This window comes from Oncorhynchus masou, chromosome 13, assembly GCF_036934945.1.
Source record: "Oncorhynchus masou masou isolate Uvic2021 chromosome 13, UVic_Omas_1.1, whole genome shotgun sequence".
NCBI classification, from domain to species: domain Eukaryota; kingdom Metazoa; phylum Chordata; class Actinopteri; order Salmoniformes; family Salmonidae; genus Oncorhynchus; species Oncorhynchus masou.
The window spans coordinates 71,967,602-71,994,492 of NC_088224.1; the positions used below are offsets into that span (position 1 = coordinate 71,967,602).

The window sequence follows — 26,891 nt, forward strand, 5'->3', positions numbered from 1 at the left end:
CAGATGGGATGGCGTATTGCTGCAGAATGCTGTGGTAGCCATTCTGGTTAAGTGTGCCTTAATATCTAAATAAATCACAGACAGTGTCACCAGCAAAGCACCCCCGCACCATCACATCTCCTCCTCCATGCTTCACGGTGGGAACCACACATGCAGAGATCATCTGTTCACCTACTCTGCGTCTCACAAAGACACGGTGGTAGGAACCAAAATTCTCAAATTTGGACTTATCAGACGAAAGGACAAATTTCCACTGTTCTAATGTCCACTGCTCGTGGTTTTGGCCCAAGCAAGTCTCTTCTTCTTATTGTGTCCTACCTTGCAGCATTTGACCATGAAGGCCTGATTCACACAGTCTCCTCTGAACAGTTGATGTGGAGATGTGTCTGTTACTTGAACTCTGTAAAGCATTTATTTGGGCTGCAATTTCTGAGGATGGTAACTCTAATGAACTTATCCTCTGCAGCAGAGGCAACTTTGGGTATTCATTTCCTGTGGCAATCCTCATGATAGTCAGTTTCATCATAGCGCTTGATGGTTTTTGCGACTGCACTTGAAGAAACATTCAAAGTGATTGAAATGTTCTGGATTGACTGACCTTCAAGTATTAAAGTAATGATGCATTGTCATTTCTCTTTGCCTATTTGAGCTGTTCTTACCATAATATGGACTTGGTATTTTACCAAACAGGGCTATCTTCTGTATACCACCCCTACCTTGTCACAACTGATTGGCTCAAACGGAAATAAATTCCACAAATTCACTTGTAACAAGGCACACCTGTTTATTAAAATGCATTCCAGGTGACTACCTCATGAAGCTAGTTGAGAGAATGCCAAGAGTGTACAAAGCTGTCATCAAGGTAAAGGGTGGCTACTTTGAAGAATCTCAAATGTCAAATTGATTTGTTTAACACTTTTGTTCACTACATGATTCCATATGTGTTATTTCATAGTTGATGTCTTCACTATTATTTTACAATGCAGAAAATAGTAAAAATAAAGAAAAACCCTTGAATGAGTAGGTGTGTCCAAGCTTTTGACTGGTACTGTATTTATTTAATTGTTTTAATTATGGGGTTGAAGCCAGGTACTCCACACCACTTTGGGCAAAAGAGTTGTCAGCCAGGTTAGCGAATATGTGTACTCCACTGGGTATGGGTACCCAGTGGAATATGGGTACTCCACTGCTTTTTTTCATTGTTCCCCTCTTATCACTGACCGATTTAGACCTGGGACACACTGGGTGAACGTCTAGATTTTTGCCCTAGCACTACACAGCTGATTCAAATATTCAAAGCTTAATAATGTGTTGGTTATTTGAATCAGCTGTGTAGTGTTAGGGCAAAAATCTAGACCACTGTTTTATGGACACCCATGGCCTAGTCAGTCGATAGTGGTCGCTAGATCTAGTGGTCGCTACATGGTCTAGGATTGATGTGCATTCCCAGTAAATACACTCCGGTCCCCATGGACTGGCTCGTACATAAAGCATCCACCATTCAGGCTGCAAAAGACATCACTTTCCTCCTTATCTAGCTTAAATGGCGAGGTGACGGAAAAAGACGGAAGAAAACTGGAAAATGTGTGTTAGTTGAATACGGTGTGCAACATTTTAAACTGCCCGAAAATGGTGGTGGATTTTTTTCTTTATTAAGACAGTACACATATTTGACCTTTTGTTTTTGGGCAGCTCGCCCTTAAAGCTCGTCGGCTTCCTAGGCTAGGGCACGCACATGAGTAAACACATGCAAACCCTGAAGGTGCTTGTTGATATCAAAAGGGAACACAGCTGTTGTATCTGCTGTTGACAGTTTAATATGCAGATACATCTAGATATTAAACAAATTTGCAGTACAGGTGCTGTCATCATACTCAACATGTGTGTATAGCTTTGGCTTCCCAGCAAATTGTAAATATAAAACAATGTTGTCAACATATTTTATGTAACAGTACAGTAATAACCATAATGACTTTAACAATAAAATTGTGAAATTCAGATTTAATAGTGTAGTTGGAATATGATTTTATAAGGCTTGATGTGACATAACATTGATAGTAATAGGTGCTAGCATTAGTAATGTGGCTCTGGGGAAATTCCTTCATTTCTTTTGGATAAGCTATGCACAAGTACTAGGCCACAATATACGGTGCCTTCGGAAAGTATTCAGACCCCTTGATTTCTTTCCACATTTTATTACGTTACACTAAAATGGATTTTTAAAAATTATCTTCAACAATCTACACACAATAAACCATAATGACAAAGCGAAAACGGGTTATTAGAATTTTTTGCAAATGTATTAAAAATAAAATACAGAAATACCTTATTTACATAAGTATTCAGACCCTTTGCTATGTTTCTACAACTTGATGCAGCATTGAAGGTCCCCAAAAGCACAGTAGCCTCCATCATTCTTAAATGGAAGAAGTTTGGAACCACCAAGACTCTTCCTAGAGCTGGCTGCCCGCCCAAACTGAGCAATCGTGTGAGAAGGGTCTCGGTCAGGGAGGTGACCAAGAACCAGATGGTCACTCTGACAGAGCTGTAGAGATGGGAGAATCTTCCAGAACGACAACCATCTCTGCAGCACTCCACCAATCAGGCCTTTATGGTAGAGTGGTCAGACGGAATCCACTCATCAGTAAAATGCACATGACAGCCCGCTTGCAGTTTGCCAAAAGGCACCTAAAGTCTCTCAGACCATGAGAAACAAGATCCTCTGGTCTGATGAAACCAAGATTGAACTCTCTGGCCTGAATGCCAAGCATCACGTCAGAAGGAAACCTGGCACCATCCCTACGGTGAAGCATAGTAGTGGCAGCATCACTCTGTGGGGGTGTTTTTCAGCAGCAGGGACTGTGAGACTAGTCAGGATCAAGGCAAAGATGGATGCAGAAAGTTCAGAGAGATCCTGGATGAAAACCCATTCCAGACCTCAGACTGGGATGAAGGTTCACTTTCCAACAGGACAACGACCCTAAGCACACAGCCAAGAAAACACAGGAGTGGCTTCGGGACAAGTCTCTGAATGTCCTTGAGTGGCCCAGCCAGAGCCTGGACTTGAACCCGATCGAAGAGACCTGAAAATAGTTGTGCAGCAACGCTCCCCATCCAACCTAACAGAGATTGAGAGGATCTGCAGAGAAAAATGGGAGAAACTCCCCAAATACAAGTGTGCCAAGCTTGTCGCATTATACCCAAAATGACTCGAGGCTGCAATTGCTGTCCAAGGTGCTTCAACAAAGTACTGGGTAAAGGGTCTGAATACTTATGTGATATATACATCTTTTGTATATATATATCTTTTGTATATGTATATATATATATATATATATATATATATACATATTAAAAAATAAATCAATTTTAGAATAAGGCTGTAAGCTAACAGAAATGTGGATAAAGGTCAAGGGGTCTGAATACTTTCCAAAGGCACTGTATCTGCCTGTCTATATTTGGCAATGTTTTGACATTTTGACAATTCCTGACCATAAGGAGGTTCGGTCATAATTGTCAAAGGTTTGTGGACAGAAATTGTGCAAAAGAAGAACAGTTCCTCGTTTTAAAGGGTGTGTACAGTCATCAACAAGAGGCCGTCTGAGCCATACGTCTGAAATCTAAGGTAAAGGACAACCTATACTGTAACCTTAACTTTAGTGTTTGGTGATTAGTTATCTGATTCTAATTATTTCATTTTAGAGGTATTGTTCACTTGAATGATGACTTTTAAAAGTCATATTGTTTAGTAAAATTCTGCCTGGATTTGTGTCACTTCATAACTAAGCCAGCATGAATGACCAAGATAAATCAAAGCAGTTTGACACATACAACGACACAGAGTTACACATGGAGTAAAACAAACATAGAGTCAATAATACAGTATAAACAAGTCTATATACGATGTGAGCAAATGAGGTGAGATAAGGGAGGTAAAGGCAAAAAAAGGTCATGGTGGCAAAGTAAATACAAAATAGCAAGTAAAACACTGGAATGGTAGATTTGCAGTGGAAGAATGTGCAAAGTAGAAATAAAAATAATGGGGTGCAAAGGAGCAAAATAAATAAATAAATAAATAAAATACAGTAGGGAAAGAGGTAGTTGTTTGGGCTAAATGATAGGTGGGCTATGTACAGGTGCAGTAATCTGTGAGCTGCTCTGACAGTTGGTGCTTAAAGTTAGTGAGGGAGATAAGTGTTTCCAGTTTCAGAGTTTTTTGTAGTTTGCTTTTGGAAATTTCAAAATATTTTCAATATTGTTCATTTCCATGTGGGCTCTATGCCCAGAAATGCCCTTGTCCAGAGCAAAGGATCCCAATTTCAAACTCTTGTAAAAACGAGCAATAATTCATATGAACTGAATAGGAATGTTATGCAATTTCTTGCTTCTGGTTACCACGCTGCTTGGTCTGGTTGTGGTGGGTGGTTCTGTAACGAATCTCTTCGTCGTCTGAGGAGTAGGAAATATCGGACCAATATGCAGCGTGGTAAGTGTTCGTAATATTTATTACACTGAACACAGGAAACAAAAGAACAAGCGAATAAAGAAAAACCGAACCAGTCCCGAATGGTGAAAAACACTGAAACGGAAAATAACCACCCACAAACAAGAGTGGGAAAACAGGCTACCTAAGTATGGTTCTCAATCAGAGACAACGATTGACAGCTGCCTCTGATTGGGAACCATACCAGGCTAAACACAAATAAATATAAACACAAGAACAAAACATAGAATGCCCACCCCAACTCACGCCTAGACCAACCTAAAATAGAAACATTCAAAAGAAACTAAGGTCAGGACGTGACAGGTTCCTAAAAAACGTGTCTGAAGATTTGGGGCTCTATTCAGTATGTGTCACGGAAGTTCAGTATTAAAACATGATTGAAATATAAAGACAATGTTCTCGCTTTAGTGGAGACTGCGTTTGATTTCAAAAGAAATTACCTTAAAATGTTGTTATGCTACAACGATACAGATGGAATAGAGCCCTTGGTCACCTGTAAAGTTTTCTACTTTTGATAGAATTAAACAAATAATATTGAAATTACCATGGTCACATCCATAATCTGTCAACTTCATCTCCCTTATACACTGAACAAAAATATAAACGCAACATGTAAAGTGTTGATCCCATGTTTCATGATTTGAAATAAAAGATCCCAGAAATTTTACATACACACAAAAAGCGTATGACTCTCAAATTTGTTTACATCCCTGTTAGTGAGCATGTATCCCTTTTAATCCACCCACCTGACAGGTGTGGCATATCAATAAACTGATTGAACAGCATGATCATTACACAGGTAAACCTTGAGTTGGGGACAATAACAGGCCACTCTAAAAAAAATTTGTCAACTCAAACATAAACTCGTCTAACGTTACCTCCGTCAGAGTGCTGAAAGATCTGATTGGATGTTTTTATTGGGGATTTACAAATTAAGGATTTTCTATATGTGACAAATAATGTTATAGAACTTTTATTTTTAGAGGCAAAAATATGTCTGTTTTAAATGTTTTTGTCAACTCTGTTAGTAGCTTGTCAACAAAATTAAACAAAAATAAGTTTGGAGATTTGTATTACATATTTGAAAAATCTAATGTTATCATGAAACTATCAATGCCTTTAAACACATTTTGGATAATACATGTAAAAATGAAATGCCTTTTAAGGTGACTGACAGAGTTTATATACATCCTATGAAAATATATATTTCAAATGTGGTTAATATTAGGTAAAGTATTTGTGAAAAAAGTAGAGATTGTCCCTTCTATCAAGAATTATATTATAGTAGCTATCAAATGACTGTCTTTTCCTTTCCCCTCAACAGTCACCTCCAATCATGGATGATATGTGCTCGATTTTCACTGAAGAGGAGTTGAGTCTCTACAACATCACTGATTGTGAATTCGTCAAGCCTGGGGGCCTTGGTCCTGTGCTCGGGCCCCGTCACCTGTCCGCCCTGGTGTTCTATGGCTTGGTCTTCCTGCTGGGGGTCCCGGGCAACGCTCTGGTGGTGTGGGTGACGGGCTTCCGCATGCCGCGCTCCGTCACCTCTCTGTGGTTCCTCAACCTGGCCCTGGCTGACCTGCTGTGCTGCCTGTCCCTGCCCCTCCTCATGGTGCCCCTGACCATGGACCAGCACTGGCCCTTTGGCCCCGTGGCCTGCAAGCTGCTCAAGGGTCTCCTCTACCTGATTATGTTCTGTAGCGTGCTGCTGCTGGTACTCATCAGCCTGGACCGCTTTCTGCTGGTCAGCCGGCCCGTGTGGTGCCAGAACTGGAGGAGGCCTCGCAAGGCTGGCTGGGTATGTGTTGGGGTGTGGCTCCTGGCCCTGCTGGGCAGCATCCCCCAGTTTGTCTATGTGAAGGAGGTCCAGTTAAGCACCAGTAAGTCAGAGTGCCTGGGATTGTACACTGTAGCCAGCGCCTGGGCTAACACTACAGTACGCTTCCTGGTGGGTTTCGTGCTGCCATTCATCACCATTGTGACTTGTCATTGGGTTGTGTACAGCAGGGCCAGGGGGGGGTCAGGGTGGGGCCTGGGAGGGGGAGTGAGGCGCGTACAAGACGCACCTTGAGGGTCATTGTTGCCGTGTCGCTGAGCTTCTTCCTGTGCTGGCTTCCACTGCACATACTGGACTTCCTGGTTCTATCAACCCCCCGGCACTCATCGCACAGCGCCAACGTACAGCTGGTCCACACTCTGGCCCTCTGTCTGGCCTACTGTAACAGCTGCCTCAACCCTCTGCTCTATGTGTGTCTGGGACGAGGCTTTAAGCAGAGTATCAATCGCTCCCTGCGCAATATGTTCAACTTTGCCACAGAGGAGTCGGTAACCAGACAGAGCATGTTCAAGAGCACATCAGAAAGAACCCAGGAGATGAATATGTGAAGTTCTGTGTGTGTGCATGTGTGTTTTTGCGTGTCGGAGGTGGAACTGCATTAGAGCTGTCAAATCCACAAGTGGCTCCTGGCATTATAACTAAAGTGGACATTGCAAATTTGCTGCATGGAGTCGCATTAAGAGAAATCCCATGCAGCCTTGTTTACAAGTTTTAACACTGGAATGTGAGATGCAATCTACACCTTGATTAGGCTGATAGAAATCCTCATTAAATATTTTAAGGATTTTCAACATAAGCATAATAACGTTATATATATCCTAACGCAAGGGGGACAGGTGTGGCTTCGTGACAAGGATCAAGAGCAGCTGCTCACCGAATTGACAGCTCCAACGCATTTACCCCTCCATAACATCAGCTATGTTTAGATTTTACTTCATTTTCATAGATATGTCATTTTGACAAATATGTCATGTTTTTGCTTTCAGATAACAACAAGAACTGTTAATGAGCACACCAGAACATGAATTGTGTTAAACATTTAAATTAAGAAAATAAGTACATGTATTTCTGTTGAAATCAAATGTTTTATGAAACAAATTTGCTCTTTAAAATGCTTTCCTCCCATCATCCCACACCCATGTCGTCTTCCTCTGGCACAACTGTGATAAACTCTCTCTTTCAGATATCACCTGTGGTAATCAGCAGTGCAACTTTCTCAATAAATCACCCCTGCATTTCCTAGAGTTCACTGGAGTGCCACATTCACAATCTCTGTGCTCTGTGCTTGCCTAAAGATGAGGGGGTTCAGAAACTCTAATACGGGAACTTTAATACAGTGTTGTGCAACAGAACAGGAAGCCCTGTCCTCTCTGCAATATGTCTCTGCCAGCAATCACACTTGTGCAATTACAGGCTTTATTCAATCAGATCCGATTTAGCTGACATCCCCATTGCGGTTGTTTTGGAGTGTCGGAGGTGGAACTGTGTCAGGGCGGTTAAACCGACAAGCGACTCCTGGTATTATACCTAAATTGGACATTTACCATATGTGGTAATCAACAGTGCCACTTCCTCAATAAATCACCCCTGTATTCCCTAGAAATACAGTTCACTGGTGCCATTTTGAAATGGTTGTTAACACTTTATTTGGATAGTCCATATGTAGATGCTCTATAGACTATCAGTAACATTTCAACTAACTACTAACCCTAACCTTTAACGTAACCCTAGCCCTAACCTTATCCTAACCCTTATTCTAAACCTAATTCTAACCGCAAGCTTAGCAGGCAGTTTGTTGACAGTATGACCATCTGTAGAGCATCTACAGATGGAAAATCCGGACTATCCAAATAAAGTGTGACCAAATTGTTTATCATTCACAAGCTCTGTGCTCTGTGCCCTGTGCTTGCCTAAAGATGAGGGGGTTCGCATGAGACATAAACAAACGAAGAGAAATAAAAAGCTTAAGGCCTGGGATAGGGTTAGTATACCATGCTCTCAATGATGTACAAAATCTTAGAATGAACATATTTTCATATCTTGGTACATGAAAATATGCAGCAGATGTTCTGAGCAAAGTTTAAAGCAGTTTTACTGATACACCACAGGGGGGTGATGTACACTTTCTGTTATACAACTAGCACACTGAAAGCAGTTTAGGCTGCCAGGGAGAGGCTATGTCTAACAGGCAGCTCAATCCTGATATTTTTGTCATTGATCTTTGATCAATCAGATCAGCTCTGAATAAGATCTAATGTGAAAATAACTGTATTTATGTGTGAGAAATATCCAGCAGGCATTCTGGAGTCCACTATTCTAGGTTGAATACTAGAAAGTGTAAAATGAATCACATGGTCTAAAAGACCACAACATCTTTATTTACAAACTACATTCATACAAACAAGGCCACAGGTAGGTATTTACAGAAATGAGTATGTTGACCCCTCACTATAGTCACCAACAGGGCCAGTGCTACAGTGATGGGCTTCAGGTCCAGGTGGTGGTGGTGCAGCTGAGAGAGGCGAAGTAGTGGTTCACTTTCAGGTGTCCATATGTGACATGGCAGTGTTACCATCAGTGGATGACTTTCATAAACAAATGAATGGTTAATGCAGAGTTAATGCACAGTCTGATGGTGAAATGTGGTTTAGCTAGATGATATCATGATACTGATCTTGTTTTTATGACAATGCTGCACGGACCAGCAGAGGTAGACATTAGGGTGTGAACTGTAGGTGATGTAGGTTGAACCATCAGACTGTGCAGGATATGGGCAGTAGAAACAATCAGTGACTGACATATTTTCAGACTGTTGTCATGACTTTGAGAGAGCCGGCGCGGAATCGCAGAATCTTCTTCTTCAGGGCATGAGAGGCTTTGATTTTAACAAAGGCCTTGGGCTGCGTGGAGTCCTTTGAGGAGGCCTGAGGTGAGGAGGAAGAGGAGGAAGAGGAGGGGGCCAGACAAGGGGCAGCTGCTGGGGCCACACCAGCCCCCCCTCATCGGAGTCACTAGAGAGGGAGCTGGAAGCAGGGGAGTACACCTCACTCATGCTGAACTCTGACTCCCCAGGGGCAGCCTGCACACGGCCCTCCTCTCCCCGACACAGAGGTGCTCTCTCCGGGTACTCTGAGAGGCGAGGCTGGGCATGGACCTGAGAGTGGTGGTTTGGGTTTGCATGAGAGCAGGCCTGGGTGTAGCGGACCCTACGAGGTGGGCATCTGTGGGCCTGCTCACCCTGGGTCTCCCCTTCCTCCTGGCTGAGCTCCAGGGTGGAGCACCAGCGTTGCCCCCCAACGGTGTTGTTGTGCTGGGGGCCTGTGTGTGGACCCCGGCACCTCTGGTGCTGGGGGCGCTCGGCAGTGCTGTACCTGTGCTTAGGGAAAGCCCTCTGCCCCATCAAACTGTTCTCAGACTGGGAGCGGCAGGTCCTGTCGTCAGGCTTCTTGAAGCTCTGTCCCTCCTCATGACTCTTCTTCCCCGTGGCCCTGGCCTTTGAGCTGCTTTGGTCTGGGGACACAAAGGTTTGGCTGGGCTTGGAAGGCTCTGGAGGATAATGTGAGGGGGAGTATTCTGGAGGATAGTGTGAGGATAGTACAGGGGCGTGGCATGCCTGCCCAGGAATGTACTGCGCTCTGACAAGGTGTTTATGTGAAGCTGGGGAGTGGGACAGTGGATAGCGCTGGGGGGAATCAGACTCACTACTTAAACAAGGGTCCATTGCTCCACAAGGGGGGTCCAGGGAGGGTGGATGCCCCCCGGCCAGGGAGTGAGGTCTGGAGTGAGGGTAAGGTAAAGACAGATAACAGTCCTCCTCCATGGATGGGGCCTCTCCCCCCCACGCCTCCCTGTCTAGAGGGTCACACCCCCAGGCCTGGCACTCACGGTCAGGGTAGAGGTCCTGTGGGTCAGGGATGCAGTGCTCAGGTGTGTGAAGAGGTGGTTTCCTTTGCAGGCTGCTCTGCCTGTTAATGCTGGATGAGGAGGAGATGGAGGGGTCAGGCCCCAGGCTGGTACGAGGCATGCAGGGCCGGGGTGAGAACGTGTAGCGATGGATGAGACCCAGGATGTAGCCTTCTACCCTCAGAGCCTGCTGGAAATCCTCCTCAGTGGCCTGGTCCTCCCAACCCTGGGCAGAGTGTGGGTCCCACTGCCAGGGCTCCTCAGCCATCACCTCCTCAGCGATGCCCTCCAGGGGTGGATAGGGGGCAGAGATGGAGTGGGGCACAGGGGCACGAGGGGCTGGTTCCATCAGACTCTCACTTGTCAGTTGGAGGGCATCTTCTGTAGATGGAGAGCACAGAGAGAAGTTGTGTTTGTTTTACTACTGATACCAGTACCTAATGCAACTATAATAACAATGTAATAAAGTAAAGACAGCCCATGGTATTGTTGCTATGATACCATGAACCCTATTGGGGTTGAAAGAGAGCTGTTGATAGTGAGAGTGAGCTGAACTCACTCAGAGACTTGGGCCTCTCAGTGCTGCTGTAGCCCCAGCCAGAAGGGGGCTCTGGAAACTCAGAGGGACAGAAATGCCCCTTTGGAGACTGGCCCTCACTCGACTCATAGAACCCTGGGAAACACAGATGACGTCACTCATTAGACCTCGGCTCTTTCAGGCTTTCTCAAACCATATGTTGACAAACTAATTTCTGACGTCTCGGCTCTTTCACAAATCACAGAACCAATAACAGCAGAAAGTAGAGCATACAAACATTTGTTCAAACTAATGAAATGTTAAAAGTCATTATACATGTACTTCAAAGAAATATAGGGCCACAATTAATGTAAAAAGAGTATACAAAAAATATACAGAACATGAGTCAAATTGTGTTACTACATTAAGAAAAATATAAGTACCCCATGCCCCTCTGATGTGGTTCAGGGGTTAAAGTTCTGAGGTCAGACATTGACAGGTGGTAGCATAAGAAGTTGAAAAATAAAAGGAGAGCTGCACACTCTAGGAGCTCGGATGTAATAATTTAATAACCAACGTTTTGACAGACAAGCTGTCTTCATCAGGGTATTATCATGACACAAGGCAAGACCCAGATGCAGACACAGGATCAAATCAAATTTTATTTGTCACATACACATGGTTAGCAGATGTTAATGCGAGTGTAGAGAAATGCTTGTGCTTCCAGTTCCGACAATGCAGTAATAACCAACAAGTAATCTAACAAACAATTCCAAAACTAATTTCTTGTACACAGTGTAAGGGGATAAAGAATATGTACATAAAGATATGAATGAGTGGTGGTGCAGAGCAGCATAGGCAAGATACAGTAGATGGTATCGAGTACAGTATCTACAGTGCCTTGCGAAAGTATTCGGCCCCCTTGAACTTTGCGACCTTTTGCCACATTTCAGGCTTCAAACATGAAGATATAAAACTGTATTTTTTTGTGAAGAATCAACAACAAGTGGGACACAATCATGAAGTGGAACGACATTTATTGGATATTTCAAACTTTTTTAACAAATCAAAAACTGAAGCATGTGGGAACAGCAGACTGGTATATGGATTGATTGAATATGTCCGTAAACACACCAACCAGCTGGTCTGCGCATGCTCTGAGGGCGCGGCTGGGGATGCCGTCTGGGCCTGCAGCCTTGCGAGGGTTAACACGTTTAAATGTTTTACTCACCTCGGCTGCAGTGAAGGAGAGACCGGCAGATGGTTGGAGTCTTACGATATTTGTTAATCCAATAGGGCAAGGCAAGAGAATGGTTGTGGACAGGAAAAAGGGTCAAAATCAGTTCAGAGTCCAAACGGGCAGGCAGAATCAAGGTCAGGGCAGGCAGGATGATCAGGTAGGCAGGAAAGTAGTCCAGAGTCAGGCAGGAGCCACACCAGGAAGAGTATCAAAAAGAGAATAGCAAAAGGAGTACGGGAAAACACGCTGGTTGACTTGACTAACATACAAGACGAACCTGCACAGAGAGACAGGAAACACAGGGATAAATACACTGGGAAAAGTAAGTGACACCTGGAGGGGGTGGAGACAATCACAGGAACAGGTGAAACAGATCAGGGCGTGACAGGTATAATGACAAACACTGCGGGTCACCAAATTATTTTTCAATCTTCAACATAGAAATGCTACCAACATTTTTCTATTGATACATGTTTCAAATGATGGAGTCACGCATGATTCACTGAATGATATTTTGAAAGAGGAAGTAAAGTACTTTAAGAATATGTTTTCGTTTCAGTCTCCTCCGTCTCCACTAACCGAAGCTAATTGTATGGATTTTTTTATATTAATAATGTAAAATTAACATCTGTACAGAAAGACTCATGTGAAGGCCAAATTACAGAGGAGGAACGTCTTGATTCAATTAAAGCCTTTAAGGCTGTGAAAACTCCAGGGCTGGATGGCATACCAGTGGAAGTATATCAAACTTTTTTTTGATATACTCAGAGGACCATTATTAGCATTTTTTTAACCACTCCTATATAAACAGTAGATTATCGGACACACAACAAGAAGGTCTGATTTTATTATTACTGAAACAGGATCCAAGTGGTATACAGTGGGAATATTTTTTATTTAGTCAGCCACCAATTGTGCAAGTTCTTCCACTTAAAACGATGAGAGAGGCCTGTAATTTTCATCATAGGTACACTTCAACTATGACAGACAAAATGAGGGAATAAAATCCAGAAAATCACATTGTAGGATTTTTTATGAATTTATTTGCAAATTATGGTGGAAAATAAGTATTTGGTCACCTACAAACAAGCAAGATTTCTGGCTCTCACAGACCTGTAACTTCTTCTTTAAGAGGCTCCTCTGTCCTTCACTTGTTTCCTGTATTAATGGCACCTGTTTGAAGTTGTTATCAGTATAAAAGACACCTGTCCAGAACTTCAAACAGTCACACCCCAAACTCCACTATGGCCAAGACCAAAGAGCTGTCAAAGGACACCAGAAACAAAATTGTAGACCTGCACCAGGCTGGGAAGACTGAATCTGCAATAGGTAAGCAGCTTGGTTTGAAGAAATCAACTGTGGGAGCAATTATTAGGAAATGGAAGACATACAAGACCACTGATAATCTCTTTCGATCTGGGGCTCCATGCAAGATCTCACCCCGTGGGGTCAAAATGATCACAAGACCGGTGAGCAAAAATCCGAGAACCACACGGGGGGACCTAGTGAATGTCCTGCAGAGAGCTGGGACCAAAGTAACAAAGCCTACCATCAGCAAGGGCATTGAAGATGAAATGTGGCTGGGTCTTTCAGTATGACAATGATCCTAAACACACCGCCCGGGCAACGAAGGAGTGGCTTCATAAGAAGCATTTAAAGGTCCTGGAGTGGTCTAGCCAGTCTCCAGATCTCAACCCCATAGAAAATCTTTGGAGGGAGTTGAAAGTCTGTGTTGCCCAGCAACAGTCCCAAAACATCACTGCTCTAGAGGAGATCTGCATGGAGGAATGGGCCAAAATACCAGAAACAGTGTGTGATAACCTTGTGATGACTTACAGAAAACGTTTGACCTCTGTCATTGCCAACAAAGGGTATATAACTAAGTATTGAGAAACTTTTGTTATTGACCAAATACTTATTTTCCACCATAATTTGCAAATAAATTCATTAAAAATTCTACAATTTTCTGGATTTTGTTTCTCATTTTGTCTGTCATAGTTGAAGTGTACCTATTATGAAAATTACAGGCCTCTCTCATCTTTTTAAGTGGGAGAACTTGCACAATTGGTGGCTGACTAAATACTTTTTTGCCCCACTGTATATAAAGATCCAGTCCATTAAAAAAATTGGAGGCCTCTTACACTTCAGTGTTTTCATAGCTGATTTTGAAAAGGCTTTTGATAAAGTATGACTGGAGTTCATATATAAATGCCTAGAATATTTAAATTTTGGAGAATCTCTTATAAAATGTGTTAAAGTTATGTATAGTAACCCTAGGTGTAAAATAGTAAATCATGGCTCCATCTTAGAAAGTATACAAATCCTGAAAGAAAGAAATGATCTCACTCCAAAACATTTTTATAGAAAGTTAGCAAAAATAGATTATATATTGCTACCATGGAAAGGAAAATACCTGTCTATTTGTGGAAAAAGCACCCTGATTAACTCTTTAGTCATATCACATATTTGCTTATGGTTTAGCCTACACCTAGTGACCTGCTTTTTAAATTATATGAACAAAAGATATTACATTTTATTTGGAATGGCAAACCAGACAAAAATTAAAAGGGCCTATTTATATAACGTATGTGAATTCGGAGGGCAGACATGAATAAATATTAAAGCATTAGACCTCTCACTAAAGGCATCAGTCATCCCAAAATTATACTTAAATCTGAAATGGTTCTCTAGTAAACAATTAAGAATGGCTGACCCCATGTTCAAGAATGATCTTTTTCCCTTTATTCAGATTACAACTGCTCAACCAGTAAGAATTCCGGCTCTCACAGACCTGTTAGTTTTTCTTTAAGAAGCCCTCCTGTTCTCCACTCATTACCTGTTTTAACTGCACCTGTTTGAACTCGCCACCTGTATAAAAGACATCTGTCCACACACTCAATCAAACAGACTCCAACCTCTCCACAATGGCCAAGACCAGAGAGCTGAGACATCAGGGATAAAATTGTAGACCTGCACAAGGCTGGGATGGGCTACAGGACAATAGGCAAGCAGCTTGGTGAGAAGGCAACAACTGTTGGCGCAATTATTAGAAAATGTAAGAAGTTCAAGATGACGGTCAATCACCCTCGGTCTGGGGCTCCATGCAAGATCTCACCTCGTGGGGCATCAATGATCACAAGGAAGGTGAGGGATCAGCTCAGAACTACACGGCAGGACCTGTTCAATGACCTGAAGAGAGCTGGGACCACAGTCTCAAAGAAAACCATTAGTAACACACTACGCCGACATGGATTAAAATCCTGCAGTGCACGCAAGGTCCCCCTGCTCAAGCCAGCGCAAGTCCAGACCCGTCTAAAGTTTGCCAATGACCATCTGGATGATCCAGAGGAGGAACGGGAGAAGATCATGTGGTCGGATGAGACAAAAATAGAGCTTTTTGGTCTAAACTCCACTCGCCGTGTTTGGAGGAAGAAGAAGGATGACTACAACCCCAAGAACACCATCCCAACCTTGAAGCATGGAGGTGGAAACATCATTCTTTGGGGATGCCTTTCTGCAAAGGGGACAGGACGATGGCACCGTATTGAGGGGAGGATGGATGGGGCCATGTATCACGAGATCTTGGCCAACAACCTCCTTCCCTCAGTAAGAGCATTTAAGATGGATCGTGGCTGGGTCTTCCAGCATGACAACGACCCAAAACACACAGCCAGGGCAACTAAGGAGTGACTCCGTGAGAAGCATCTCAAGGTCCTGGAGTGGCCTAGGCAGTCTCCAGACCTGAATCCAATAGAAAACCTTTGGAGGGAGCTGAAAGTCCGTATTGCCCAGCGACAGCCCCGAAACCTGAAGGATCTGGAGAAGGTCTGTATGGAGGAGTGGGCCAAAATCCCTGCTGCAGTGTGTGCAAACCTGGTCAAGAACTACAGGAAACGTATGATCTCTGTAATTGCAAACAAAAGTTTCTGTACCAAATATTAAGTTCTGCTTTTCGCCAGTGTATCAAATACTTGTTCTCCCCACTGTATATGGATGAGCGGCTAAGGACTGTGCCTAAGAATATGGTATATTGGCCATATACCACACCTCGTCGGTTCTTATTGCTTAATTGTACCCTGATGAAGACAGCTTGTCTGTCGAAACATTAGTTATTAGGTTATGAAATTATTGCATCTGAGCTCCGAGAGTGTTAGGCTCTCCTGTCCTTTTTCAAGTATTCTACTCTGCTAGCCAGCACCTTGCCTAAACAGGTGTACATTTATTTTGCCTCCAGGTTGCATGAGGAGTACCTGAGCTGGGCCGACTGTCCATCGTGTCACCTTGGGTCCCCTCATAGGTGACATCATCTGTGTCCACTCTCAGCTCACAAACCTGCTGTTCCAGTGCCAGCATTAGCCCCCAGGGGGAGCTCTGGAGCGCCCTCTGAAACAGACCAACATGCTGGCATGATAACACATACACTAGACATACATATTTATAAGTCAATGTGAATTATGACCAAGTGTAGTAATTTTTCATACATTTACCTGGATGACCAAAACACACCATTAACCTTAAACAAATAACCGTATACAGAATGTTTTATTCACACCTTTGGATAGTGGTCGTAGTATAGGCCTATACACATCAGTGTGCATGGCTGCATGCATGCTACTATAGCCCAATCCCAGTTATGTAAGATACCTGAGGATGCAGCCAGTTGGAACATGAATAATTCACTGTAGTGGGAACTGTGTCGAGATGTTATTTTTGTGGATGCACATGCAGCAGGACACACACATCTCATACACCAGGGGGTTGTTTAATCAGCCAGTCAATTTCAGGTCATCTGAGTACTCACAGTCAACACACACTATGCATGGCCTCCCCAGCACACACGCACACACACTTCAATTTGTCTGTTCTGACTTTTGCTACATTAAATTATGTAATTAACAGATGTCAGCAAAATGATGTGACACTCTACATTACAGAGTCTTGGGGATGGAGAGGCTGTTAGACAACTGACAGGAGACGCTTCACTGTAGAGTGTGTGTGTGTCTGAGTGTGTGTGTGTGTATGTGTATGGTGGTGGTGGGGGGGGGGGCTTACTTAAAAAGGATGTAGCTGTACACTGCTGGGATGCAAATTATTAATTGAAAGTTACCAAGGTTTCAGCAGTGTGGCGGGGAGGGGAAATTCTTCCTTGAATTAAATGAGCATACAGTATGTGGAGCGTGCAGTGACAGAAGAATGAAAAATACAGCCTGTAATTTTGGCATTACAAGGAGCCAACCTTCACATGAGCCAAACCAGCATCATACCAATGAAAGCTAACATAATGAGCTAGAAAGTATAAAAACACTCCACATACTGTAGATATCAACTTTCCTATTCATATCGACACTGAGTAAAAAAACAACAAGCAGCACCATATCTGGTCATCAGGGTGGCTGTTTTTTTGGTCACTCAGCAGCGCTGGAATAATTGCTGGGATTCTGGGTGCTTTGTCTCAGACAGATTAGAATAGATCAGTTTGATAGCGGCGCTGTGTTTATGAACAGGCAAAAGACCCAAGCCAGGCTGTCCGCCTAAGCATTCATTATGCAATAAAACCTACTGGAGAGATGTTTTCTGCCACTAAACTAATATCAAATACAAAAACTTTGTATTATGGTGGTTCCTAATAGGAGAGTGGAAGAGATCTCTAGGTTTTTATATCTACCTGAGTCCGAACAAAATAAATAATACGAGGAAGGAAGGAAAGAGAGAGAGGAAAAGAGAGAGGAAAACAGTGTATTGGAAATCAATTTATCCGTGACACACTTTCACAAAATGGATCATTAGGCCTAGGTCCTCTGGCAAGCTATCCTCACACGGATAGAACTAGCAGACACTGTGAAAGGCTGGCTTATTAAAACGTAATGACACAGAACACAAACAAAGCTTTGAGGACACACAAACAAACATACAGTCAACATACTGCTGACTTCCAGACTGTGTAGCTCTGGAGGATCTCAAGCGGGCTCCCTTTCATGCGATAACTTTGATTCTGCTGCATTATTAATTGACGCCTCCTGGCTCCTAGATCTCATACCACACACTGCCTGTCATCATTACTATTTGACTGCCTCCTGTGCTCTCTCCGTTAGAGAGGGGGATGGGAAGGGGAGCAGCCAGGCAGCTTTGTGGCAGAGAGTCGGGGAGCCATGGAATCAGGAACACAGCCCCACTATAATTAAAGCAATGTTGTGACTGGCACCAAAGGGAGGACTATGGGAGGCCGGAAACTACTGCTATACAATACCACCCTGGCCCCCACTACTCCACCGCTTGACTAAGCCACCGTTCACACACAGACACACATACGCGCACACACACATGCATGCATGCACACACACCATGTTTACATAACAGGCGTGAATGGGCCATGCAGGCTGCACACTCTGGCCTCAGTGGCCTGCCTCCTCAGCAGGGACAACTGCCTCTGAATGGACTCTATATCCAGCTTGACTTCCCAATCAGTCAGTCAGTCAGTGCTCAGGTGACACAGCTGCTAAGAGCCTCCAGCTCAGGGGGAAGCTAGGCTAATGAAGAAGGGGGATGTTACGAGAACAAAGCCCCAGGCTCAGGCAGCTCTCACCCACCCAGACATCAGTCACTCACCGCTGAGAGGGGTAGTCTCACTAATTATGTTGCCCTCTATGGAAAACACATGGGCACAGGACGTCTTAGACATGCCAAAAACACCACAAACTGAGGCCAAGCACATACACCAATAGAGACACACACACACACACACACACACACCCACACCCACACACACACATGCCCATTCAGTGAATATGAACACACAAAGGTGAGCTAATGATTGAGATCTTCAAACACACACAGCAGGGTGTCTCATAGTGGGGTCAATGTCTTGTGCTTTACCAGCTGCTGTCTGGCATGGCATGGCTGTCAGCAACTTCACACTGGGTCATTATCAACAGGACTGGCAGCCCTGGGGCTAGAGCCACTGCCAAGGGAACTGTCCCCCCCCCCCCCCTTCCAGGAGAGGGCAGCATGGGTCAGTTGCTTCTGTGTGAACCTGTCTTAAAGCCTCCACACAACATTGAGTCTCTACATGCAATATGAGATTGGGTCCAGTGGTGAACATGGAGAAGTGATGTTTGGGTTGGGTAGATGAGCTGAATAGAGGTGGTTCAATTAGACCTTGATGTCAGATCATTCTCCAACCAATACTCCCCAAGGAATTTTCTGTGTAATTACTTGCATGCTTGGATAGACAATGTAGTTAATATCCATCGATCCAAATGACAGATCCCTCTAATGGACCGACCAGAATGACTTAATGAAATGCGCACTGCACATTGTGAGAAAATATGCAGCATTTAGGGGTACTCAGTCACTCCACGCACAGTCTAAGAAATAGTCTTTACCATACCATTCGAAGCAGAGACCGTTTGCTCTACGTTGACATCTCATTGGTGATCTGTTTCAGTTGTGTTTTTAAAGTTGCGGCATGATTCCCCTGTCTGCGCACCGAGGCCCTTGGGTTCATTAGTATTCTGCTCCATATGCGCCCATTGTTTGGGCCGCGGCGGAGGAGAGGAACGCGGGGGAGTCTGGAGGAGAGGAAGGTGGCTGATTTAATTGCTTTCACCCTCTTTTATATGAGCTTTCTATTGAAGACAGTGGGACGTGTGCGAGTCGAGGGTGTAGTGTAGTCTGAAGGCTACTAAACCTGCGTGTATTTTAGAGGATAGATGGAGAAAGTTGGGCAAAAGGAGAAAATCGACATCCCATTCATTCCAAAGAAAATATGTATTATTTGAAGAGGTTTTAGTATTTACAGGAGCCCATTAGCTCCATAATGGGCTAATGCTATGCGTGTGTAATAGTTGCCGTCATGGATAGCTAGAGATATTTTTATGATTATTTGGGATGACATCGGTTGGATGGCCGGATTCTCTATACGCGTGGTGATAGCCTACTCATTTGAGTGGTGGGACACGGATAACGCCCATTTCTGGCAGCACAATCATAGGCTAGTTCCCATAAGGACGTCGAAAATCTCCACATGCGAAAGAAACGTGCCTCTTAACTTATATGTACATTATATATGATGCTATGCTATTAATATCACATAAAGACATCGGCCTGTCAACATTGATTTAATAGAAATGTAACTGTTCATATAGTCCATCATCTCCCGTTATAGACAAATTTGAAAAAGAAAAGTCAACGAATTAATTGGTATAAACACTTGCTAAGTAAAATACCACATACATGTAGGGCCATGTAGGGAACAATGGGTAATTAAACGGTGGACCACTCCACCCCCCATTTCGTTGCTCCAAGGCATAAATCTGCGCCCGAAGGATGGGAACGATTAGATCCTTTCAGATGGGGATACCATTAATCAAGTTAAGTAACTTGCAGATAAGTGTCGTCGCTGAACAATAGGCGCACACCACCAATGCATTGACCATCTAACGGCAAAAATACGCTACATAGCCTATATAAAATACGACTTTTTTAAAACCGGTAGTCGACAAAGCATTGGTGGTGGGGGTTAATCGCGGTGGCGACCGACCACCCTGGGCAAATAACCATTCTGCGCACTACAACGATGTTTCCACGAAGTATATTTGCGTACCAATTTGCCACAAAAAAAACCAACAATGTCCAAACTACCTCCATCTCTCTAACTTCTTACCAGCTGACGTCTCAATGTCAAGTTCTCTTGCCCCCAGCTGCTGAAACCCGATAGCTCGTTCCTTATGGAATTTTCGAGCATAGGCTCCCCCAGAGCCAGAGCACCGAGGACCAGGCACTCCTGCCTCTGCTTGCTGAGCTCCAGCTCACCGAGTCCGGCCAGACTGGCCTCCAGGCGCTCCTTATTCCGACTGCGCTCCGCAGTCATTGGGAAATTAAAAGCATGATACATGGTTCCAAAACCTCTTCCAATAGTTTGATAGAAAAACCTGAATTACTTTCAATATTTATTTTACAGAAAGGTTTTAACTCCAGTCCGTATCTTATATGGTTTTTAACCCCGGTGTTGCATCCAATTTTGTTCTTCATCGCACATGTGGATATCCATTCTGCTTTCTTTGCATTCGGCTATAGTGATGGTTGCCTATTTGCAGCAAGGTGACTGTGACTGTGGGCTAAACCGTTTCTATTTCGCAGCTGCCAGACGTAGAATGGTGTGCTCCGCCCTTCTTCACACCCTATTGGCTCTTATATAACAGTGATGATTAAAACCGGGACGGCATCCACCTCTTGCAATCATGCCTCAACTGGCATGGGATGAAACATGCCGTGTGTCTTGATGGGTTGGCTATAGCCCATTCCCTATGTATGTTCTCACTACTTTTAAGCACTACACATCTACCCCAGCCATACACATTCGAATATTGTGGGTTGAGGCTGGCTGGATATCTGGTTATCCTGTCGATGGCATGCTTTACTGGGACATATTGAATTAAATATGACGATAAATAACAAGGTATAGAGATATGGAGAGGCCATTAACCCTTATTATCAACGGTTTCTTTGGGCATATCCCAGAAAGCAAAATGAAGTAAAACATATATTTCAGAATTATTTTCTAGACGTTGACATCAACGGTGCATTTTAGGTGCTGAATGAAAGATGAAAAGACATCGAAAATACATATTTTCCAGATGTTGAAAATACAAAATGACTTTGACAATACGTTTTTGTTGTCATTTATTCTATGGCGAAATTTAAATTACACATACATTCTCAATAAAGTAAGCGCTATATCACAATATATTTTCTCAAGCCATTTAATATTGGAAAGAGGAGCCACCTGAAAATTGTAACAGAATATTTATTTTTGATTCCACTTGTCAGATCCAATTACAAATCTGAACCCATTATAAACATCTATGCTTTGGCCAAATATAGCCCAGTCGGGGATTTTTCAAAAGGTTTAAATCTGGCAGCAATGACGTCCAAATTTAAAGAATAAACCAACAGACCACTTCAACTGGAATAACATTCTCAATAATGGTTTTCAAAAACTTATTTTATTGCTATGACTGTCAGCCTATAGGTTGTTGTTTATCTACCTTAGTTGAATGCACTGATTGTAAGTCACTCTGGATAAGAGCATCTACTGATTGACCAAAATGCAAATGTAAAACCAAGCAATTGCAAAGCATGCTGAATATCATTCTAAGGAGCTCAGCCCCCAAACAAGTACCAATTTTGGTCGTTGCAGACCACATCCAAAACTAAAGGAATCATAGCCTAGAAGTCTATGTTTCACAAGTTTTAACATCACAGTACGTTATGGTACAGGACAGTAGCGTTTTATTCAGTAGAGTACAGTAGAGTACAGTACAGTATAGTTTACTCTACTTTACTGCCCTGTGTACTGTATTGTAATGCAGGGGTTCCCAAACTTTTTCACTCAGGCCCTCCTTCCAGCATTGGGGAACATCCCATGCACCCCTGCGCACCAGATGTATTTCTATTTCTATGTAGTTCCCACCCCTCTTGTTGGCAGAGAGAACATTTTGCAGGCTGAAAGCTTATTTCCTGTAATTGTACGCATTTTGTCATGGGGTGCAGAGAACATTTATGTTTTAAAGCTAATTTTCTTGCAATTCTATACATGTGATAGTTGAGTGACTCAAACATTACAACCAATTCTATGGGATGAAAAGCCTAGCTAAAAATCGTTTATGACAATTTATAAATAGCTTTCTACAGTCTGCAATGACTAACATGACAAGAGAAAAACTGATGATGCACTACCCAATTTTGAAATTGCACCTTGTGCTTTCTACTATTACAACTTTCAAGAGTAATTTGAAAGCCGGACTGAGTTCCTTAAAATTATTATTATTATTATTTATTTAATTGGATTAGGACCCCCGTGCCCTGCCTGCCGACCATTCACGCCCAATCACTGTTTGGGAACCACTGGTATGATGTAATGTATTCTGCCGTATTCTACTGAGCTCTGTTGTGCTGTACTGTACTGTCCAAACTTGTGAAACATACGTAGATGCATTTAATTGGTTCAGATTTGGTCCGATCCACACCAAATCTGAACCAATGATAGACGTGTATGTTTGTGCCAAATCAAGGCCGGTCCGGACCAGATCAAATCTGATAGATGTCTATGTTTGGGCCAAATATACGCAGGTCTGGACTGGACTTCTGTAAATGTTGAAATCAAGGCCGGTCCAGATCCGACAAAATCGTAACCAAACATAGACATCTATTATTAATTCAGATTTGGCCCAGGTCTGACCAAAATTGAAATCCTTAGATGTTGAAATCAAGGCCGGTCCAGACTGCACCAAAAATAAAGACAAAAAAAGACGTCCTAAACGTTGGTAAATGCTTAGTCAGATCTTTGTAAGCAATTCATCATATCAGAATGGGTCTGAATCTGAAACCTCCAACAGACCATCCCACAAGCCTAATGCCTCCTTCTGCCCCCACACAGCCTAATGACTCCTTCTGCCCCCACACAGCCTAACGCCTCCTTCTGCCCCCACACAGCCTAACGCCTCCTTCTGCCCCCACACAGCCTAACGCCTCCTTCTGCCCCCACACAGCCTAATGCCTCCTTCTGCCCCCACACAGCCTAATGCCTCCTTCTGCCCCCACACAGCCTAACGCCTCCTTCTGCCCCCACACAGCCTAACGCCTCCTTCTGCCCCCACACAGCCTAACGCCTCCTTCTGCCCCCACACAGCCTAACGCCTCCTTCTGCCCCCACACAGCCTAACGCCTCCTTCTGCCCCCACACAGCCTAATGCCTCCTTCTGCCCCCACACAGCCTAATAACTCCTTCTGCCCCCACACAGCCTAATGCCTCCTTCTGCTCCCACACAGCCTAACGCCTCCTTCTGCCCCCACACAGCCTAATGCCTCCTTCTGCCCCCACACAGCCTAACGCCTCCTTCTGCCCCCACACAGCCTAACGCCTCCTTCTGCCCCCACACAGCCTAACGCCTCCTTCTGCCCCCACACAGCCTAACGCCTCCTTCTGCCCCCACACAGCCTAACGCCTCCTTCTGCCCCCACACAGCCTAACGCCTCCTTCTGCCCCCACACAGCCTAACGCCTCCTTCTGCCCCCACACAGCCTAACGCCTCCTTCTGCCCCCACACAGCCTAATGCCTCCTTCTGCTCCCACACAGCCTAATGCCTCCTTCTGCCCCCACACAGCCTAATGCCTCCTTCTGCTCCCACACAGCCTAACGCCTCCTTCTGCCCCCACACAGCCTAATGCCTCCTTCTGCCCCCACACAGCCTAACGCCTCCTTCTGCCCCCACACAGCCTAATGCCTCCTTCTGCCCCCACACAGCCTAACGCCTCCTTCTGCCCCCACACAGCCTAACGCCTCCTTCTGCCCCCACACAGCCTAACGCCTCCTTCTGCCCCCACACAGCCTAACGCCTCCTTCTGCCCCCACACAGCCTAACGCCTCCTTCTGCCCCCACACAGCCTAACGCCTCCTTCTGCCCCCACACAGCCTAACGCCTCCTTCTGCCCCCACACAGCCTAACGCCTCCTTCTGCCCCCACACAGCCTAACGCCTCCTTCTGCCCCCACACAGCCTAACGCCTCCTTCTGCCCCCACACAGCCTAACGCCTCCTTCTGCCCCCACACAGCCTAACGCCTCCTTCTGCCCCCACACAGCCTAACGCCTCCTTCTGCCCCCACACAGCCTAATGCCTCCTTCTGCCCCCACACAGCCTAATGCCTCCTTCTGCCCCCACACAGCCTAACGCCTCCTTCTGCCCCCACACAGCCTAACGCCTCCTTCTGCCCCCACACAGCCTAACGCCTCCTTCTGCCCCCACACAGCCTAACGCCTCCTTCTGCCCCCACACAGCCTAACGCCTCCTTCTGCCCCCACACAGCCTAATGCCTCCTTCTGCCCCCACACAGCCTAATGCCTCCTTCTGCCCCCACACAGCCTAATGCCTCCTTCTGCCCCCACACAGCCAAATAACTCCTTCTGCCCCCACACAGCCTAATGCCTCCTTCTGCTCCCACACAGCCTAACGCCTCCTTCTGCCCCCACACAGCCTAATGCCTCCTTCTGCCCCCACACAGCCTAACGCCTCCTTCTGCCCCCACATAGCCTAATGCCTCCTTCTGCCCCCACACAGCCTAACGCCTCCTTCTGCCCCCACACAGCCTAACACCTCCTTCTGCCCCCACACAGCCTAACGCCTCCTTCTGCCCCCACACAGCCTAACGCCTCCTTCTGCCCCCACACAGCCTAATGCCTCCTTCTGCCCCCACACAGCCTAACGCCTCCTTCTGCCCCCACACAGCCTAACACTTCCTTCTGCCCCCACACAGCCTAACACCTCCTTCTGCCCCCACACAGCCTAACGCCTCCTTCTGCCCCCACACAGCCTAACGCCTCCTTCTGCCCCCACACAGCCTAATGCCTCCTTCTGCCCCCACACAGCCTAATGCCTCCTTCTGCCCCCACACAGCCTAATGCCTCCTTCTGCCCCCACACAGCCTAACGCCTCCTTCTGCCCCCACACAGCCTAACGCCTCCTTCTGCCCCCACACAGCCTAACGCCTCCTTCTGCCCCCACACAGCCTAACGCCTCCTTCTGCCCCCACACAGCCTAATGCCTCCTTCTGCCCCCACACAGCCTAATAACTCCTTCTGCCCCCACACAGCCTAATGCCTCCTTATGCTCCCACACAGCCTAACGCCTCCTTCTGCCCCCACACAGCCTAATGCCTCCTTCTGCCCCCACACAGCCTAACGCCTCCTTCTGCCCCCACACAGCCTAATGCCTCCTTCTGCCCCCACACAGCCTAATGCCTCCTTCTGCCCCCACACAGCCTAATGCCTCCTTCTGCCCCCACACAGCCAAATAACTCCTTCTGCCCCCACACAGCCTAATGCCTCCTTCTGCTCCCACACAGCCTAACGCCTCCTTCTGCCCCCACACAGCCTAATGCCTCCTTCTGCCCCCACACAGCCTAACGCCTCCTTCTGCCCCCACACAGCCTAATGCCTCCTTCTGCCCCCACACAGCCTAACGCCTCCTTCTGCCCCCACACAGCCTAACACCTCCTTCTGCCCCCACACAGCCTAACGCCTCCTTCTGCCCCCACACAGCCTAACGCCTCCTTCTGCCCCCACACAGCCTAATGCCTCCTTCTGCCCCCACACAGCCTAACGCCTCCTTCTGCCCCCACACAGCCTAACACTTCCTTCTGCCCCCACACAGCCTAACACTTCCTTCTGCCCCCACACAGCCTAACGCCTCCTTCTGCCCCCACACAGCCTAACGCCTCCTTCTGCCCCCACACAGCCTAACGCCTCCTTCTGCCCCCACACAGCCTAATGCCTCCTTCTGCCCCCACACAGCCTAATGCCTCCTTCTGCCCCCACACAGCCTAATAACTCCTTCTGCCCCCACACAGCCTAACGCCTCCTTCTGCCCCCACACAGCCTAATGCCTCCTTCTGCCCCCACACAGCCTAATGCCTCCTTCTGCCCCCACACAGCCTAACGCCTCCTTCTGCCCCCACACAGCCTAATGCCTCCTTCTGCCCCCACACAGCCTAACGCCTCCTTCTGCCCCCACACAGCCTAACGCCTCCTTCTGCCCCCACACAGCCTAATGCCTCCTTCTGCCCCCACACAGCCTAATGCCTCCTTCTGCCCCCACACAGCCTAATAACTCCTTCTGCCCCCACACAGCCTAATGCCTCCTTCTGCTCCCACACAGCCTAACGCCTCCTTCTGCCCCCACACAGCCTAATGCCTCCTTCTGCCCCCACACAGCCTAACGCCTCCTTCTGCCCCCACACAGCCTAACGCCTCCTTCTGCCCCCACACAGCCTAACACCTCCTTCTGCCCCCACACAGCCTAACACCTCCTTCTGCCCCCACACAGCCTAAT

General features: G+C 45.6%; 1 protein-coding gene and 1 pseudogene across 1 annotated transcript; one reads left to right on the top strand and one right to left on the bottom strand.

The window, feature by feature from the left end:
- The first annotated feature begins 3,522 nt into the window (after positions 1 to 3,522).
- Positions 3,523 to 7,588, top strand: LOC135553016 (C5a anaphylatoxin chemotactic receptor 1-like). Its single transcript, XM_064985052.1, is given in 3 exon segments — positions 3,523 to 3,625; positions 5,829 to 6,518; positions 6,521 to 7,588. Coding segments are annotated over 2 exon segments (1,050 nt in total). The 5' UTR covers positions 3,523 to 3,625; positions 5,829 to 5,840; the 3' UTR covers positions 6,893 to 7,588.
- Positions 7,589 to 8,715: 1,127 nt separating this feature from the next.
- LOC135551538 (dapper homolog 3-like) lies at positions 8,716 to 21,084 on the bottom strand (annotated as a pseudogene).
- Positions 21,085 to 26,891: the final 5,807 nt, after the last annotated feature.